The sequence below is a fragment of the Alligator sinensis genome, unplaced genomic scaffold, assembly GCF_000455745.1.
Source record: "Alligator sinensis unplaced genomic scaffold, ASM45574v1 scaffold838_1, whole genome shotgun sequence".
NCBI lineage: Eukaryota > Metazoa > Chordata > Crocodylia > Alligatoridae > Alligator > Alligator sinensis.
This window is the reverse complement of record NW_005842996.1, coordinates 214,530-218,519: the sequence shown is the minus strand read 5'-3', so window position 1 is coordinate 218,519 and position 3,990 is coordinate 214,530. Positions and strand designations below refer to the sequence as shown.

At 51.5% G+C, this 3,990-nt stretch overlaps 1 protein-coding gene across 7 annotated transcripts in view; it reads right to left on the bottom strand.

The window, feature by feature from the left end:
- Positions 1–3,990, bottom strand: part of PRPF3 (pre-mRNA processing factor 3) — a 26,042-nt gene that overhangs the window by 8,773 nt on the left and 13,279 nt on the right. For all 7 annotated transcript variants that reach the window (XR_003092004.1, XM_025193017.1, XM_014526260.2 and 4 more), the window contains 3 exons: positions 2,305–2,471; positions 905–984; positions 17–160 (listed from right to left, as the gene is read on the bottom strand). Coding sequence is in view for 6 of the 7 variants with exons in the window: in XM_025193017.1 (XP_025048802.1) it covers positions 17–160; positions 905–984; positions 2,305–2,471 (391 nt within the window). In the remaining variant the exon portion in view is untranslated. The remainder of the gene's footprint in view (positions 1–16; positions 161–904; positions 985–2,304; positions 2,472–3,990) is intronic.

The following is a 3,990-nucleotide window of genomic DNA, read 5'->3' as shown; positions in this document are numbered from 1 at the left end:
TGAAAACATTGCTTACCTTTGGGCTCGGGAGGTGGCATTAAGCCCAACCTGACTTTCTCCTGCAGCTCCTTCTGGGCTTCCCGCCGGGTCTGTCGTCGCAACTTCTTCTGCTCTTTTTTAGTGAGATAAACGCCCAGAGTCACCGGTGTGTCACTATCCACTGAGGAGGGAAAACAAAAAAACAAACACAAAAACGCATCCTGCTGTCAGGTTATATTCTTTCAAGAAAAGCACCAAAACACTGCCTAGGATCCTTGTCAGGAAAAGGAAATAAAAACATGGTAGGAAACAGCTGCGAATAGTTCCTCATGCTCAATACCAAGGCAGCCCAAACTGCAATAAACATCCCTTCCCCTGCCCAGAACCTAAAAAAGCACCACTTAAGGCACATGTATTGGGTCCAGAGTTTATTTCAACTCTCTGCAATCCTTGTAGGCTGTTTACATCAAAAACTGAACCAGAAAACAGAGGTCCTAATGCTGTGTACGCTATAAATGACCCCAAATTGTCTACTCCTTTCTCTTTTATGGTTGTGTCCTTTGTCTTGGGTACAAGCTATCATGCTGACCACAGGAAGCAGACAAGGACACGATGTCTAAGTAGCAGCAGCCCTTCCTTCTAGCAAGTCTACCTGATCCAGATCTATGGCTTTTACAGGTCATCTCACCTTTCTCAGTCTCAGAGCTGCAAGTTTTACCTTAACATCTTTTTAAATTTTTTTTTTCTGGGAAGAAATAAAGTCAAAGGTTTTGCTAACAGGATCAGGACTCACTGGTTTGGTTTAAACCACAAACTGCCAGAGGTCAAGAACACTCAAGCTTTCTGAATGAGTCTTCCTATAACACCCTCTATTTACCATCATTGTTAGGAGAAAGCTTCAGGCTAGACTGCTGCGCAACTGTACCTGGTGGGTTTAGCTGGGCCGGGTGTTCCACGAGGTTTGTGATCCCAAAGTAATCCTCTCTTTTAGAGGTTCCAGCTGCTCTAAAGGGGGACAGAATTGGTGTGTCAGTAGTAAAGGCTTAAGGGTGACTTCCAGCCCTCCCCTTCAATGTGGCAAGTCACAGCATTCTGCAAAGCACCTTTCTTTTCCCATGCAATGCACTAAGTATGGAACACATCCAAGCCCCAGTCTTGAGACATAAGACCGAAAAGCTTAGGAATGCAGGGAGAATCAGGGCTCCTAAAAGGAGTACTAACAGACAAGAGTTCTCATCACCCAATGCCATAAATATCCATCTTTCATTTAGACATAAGAGGCCATGCTTTCAAGATCTCTTTAATGGCTTAAGAGAGCTGGGCTATTTGCTTCCAATGAGACTTGTGCTCCCTAGTTGCACCAAGGGGCTTTGGAAAAATCTTACTCCAGCTTTTAAACCCAATTGCTCTCCTGAAGCCTGCACTTTGCCAGGTACTGATATAAATAGGGACCTACTTGATTCATGGTTTCACTGATTTTGCGGAAACCGTGCAATCAACGATATCAACAAAAATAATGCAATATAATAAAGGAATTAGTCTATTGGTCTGTCTGCCTGTAACTCTTGGAGCACTCTGATTGGTTACTGAAGCAACCAATCAGAGTGCTCCGAGAGAGTGTTACAGACAGGAGGTGGTGACAGCACATGATGGCGGGGACCGAGGGGCTCAGCCCCAGCCCCGCTCCACTCCTTGGAAGCAGCGGTGGTGCGGGGTGCTGGCAGAGGGGGACAGTGGGGCAAGCTCCCCCTTCCCTGCCCCGGAGGCAGGGGGAGGTTAGGGTTAGGAAGCCTTCCCCCCAGTCATTCTTGATGGACAATTCGCTAGTTAATAAAAATAAAATGCTAGCTCCCCAGTGTGAGCCAGCTGACAAGATGGTGGCTTTCCCTTTGTCCCTCCTCCCCACACTGGGGCCACTCCAGCAACCAGTGCCAAGGGGTAGGGAAATACAAAGGGCAGCCAACAACCAAGATGGTGGGCACCCCTTCATCCCATCTCCCCCCCCTGGGGCCTCTCTGCCAATCAGCGCTGAGGCATGGGGGTGCTGTGAAATGTCCATGAAATCGGATCTGCTCACTGGGTATAAACTAGGCCAGGATTGGGCATGGTAGCTATGTGGGACCATACAACCGTTCTAAGTAGCTTGTGCATCTCTAAAGCTGCATAAAGACGTATGTCTTGATTTGAAGAGCTGGTAGCATCTGATGCTCCCCTTGATTACAAGGGAACCTTGGAGTTGCACAAGCGCTCTCAAAAAATCAAGCCAAACTACTGTAGTTTCTTCCCTACAATTAAATAATCAAAGCCCAGCAAAGAGAAGCTTACAGGTCAAGGCCGTTAGGTATGATATACGAGTCCCACCACTCAATCTCAGGAATCTCCCCTTCTTTCAGCTCTTTTTTGGGAGTGATAAGAGCCAGCTTGGTAGAGGTGTGGATCCCTGTCTTTCTGGCAGCCTGAGAGATCTCTGCCTGCAGCTTTTCCAGTTGAGCCTGAGAACAGAGATGGTACATGAGTGGGGGTGAAAAAGCAGCAAGCCATTAACTAGCAAAGCAAGCCAGATACATTTGTGTAACAACCTAATCTGAACAGGCCCAGGGGAATCACGGATGGGGATTTTAGGAATGTGTGTATGTGGATCTTGTTTTGTGGTAGGCTTTTGCATGCATTAAACCTGGCCCATCTTGACCCAGGTAGTGTCAACAAACAACCTACTCTAAGGCTGCTCCTCACAAGGGCAATTACCAGTGCTCTGTCTAGCCTGCTTTTAAAATGTCTCAAGTGATAAGGTCTTCATCTACCCCTCTGGGGAACCACTCTACAGCACTAATTCTCAACTAGCGTGCTGCAGAGTAGGGCTGTGCGAAGCTTCGGTCACCGATTCGATTCAGAAAAGATTCGGCCCGATTCAGGGACTGAATCCAAATCTAATCGGGAGACTAATTAAAAGCTCTGAATTGATTTGAAGCATCCAAATCAAGCTGGAAAAGTTTTGGCCATTTTGGAGATTTGGCCATAGACTAAACAGGTAGCAGTCCCTCACCACACTGGATGCGGCTGCCTCCAGCTGGTAAGTCTGTTGGGGTTGGGGGAGGGAAGGACTGGGACTGGGCTGGGACAAGCTGCCCAGCTGTAGCAGAAGGGCACAGGATGTGGGCACGGCAGTGCTGGGAGCGGGGGCTCTGCCTTGCTGCTGCTTGCCCAGCTGGGCAGGGGGAGTGAGATGCGGGCATGGCTCGCTCTGGGCAGAAGGGTTCAAGTGGCAGCAGGGCACAGCCCTTTCTCCCAGCGCTGCCGCACCCACATCCTGCGCCCCCCAGCCCAGGCTGGCAAGCAGCGGCAGGACAGAGCCCCTGCTCCCAGCACTGACACGGGCGCAGTAGTGCTGGGAGTGGGGGCTATGCCCTGCTGCCACCCAAAGCAAGCTGCACCTGCATTGTGGCCCCCCCACTGCACCAGCTGGGCTGGACTGGGGATGGGGCCAGGCAGGGTAGCTGTGGGGGCTTCTCCCGTGGCTCCCCATGCTGAGGCAGAGGCAGAGGCAGGCACAGCTGGAGGAGCTGCAGGAGAAGCCCCCATGGCTGTCCTGCCCGGCCCCAGCCTCCTGGCACATAAAAAAAAATAAAAAATGCCCCGCATTTACTGGCTGCAGCAGCAGGGACCAGGGCCTCTGAGGACTCGTGGCAGAGCCCCTGCATGCAGCGCAGATAGGGGGCAGTGGAGTTTGCCCCCCCCGCTTGGTACCCATGCAGCTGCTGTCACACTGCATGGGTGCAGTGCAGCTTGGCAGGGTGTCCCATGCTGCCTGGGAACTGGGGCGGTTCCAGCAGTCAGCTGGGGCCTGGCAGCACTCAGCCCCAGTGGCCCCAACTCCTAGACAATGCATGGCACCCTACCAAGCCGTACTGCACCCATGCCATAGGGCTGCTGCCGCGCAGGTGCCAGGCGGGGTTGGAACAATCTGTGCTGCCCCGCTCTGCACATGGGGGCTCTGCCATGAGCCCTCAGAAG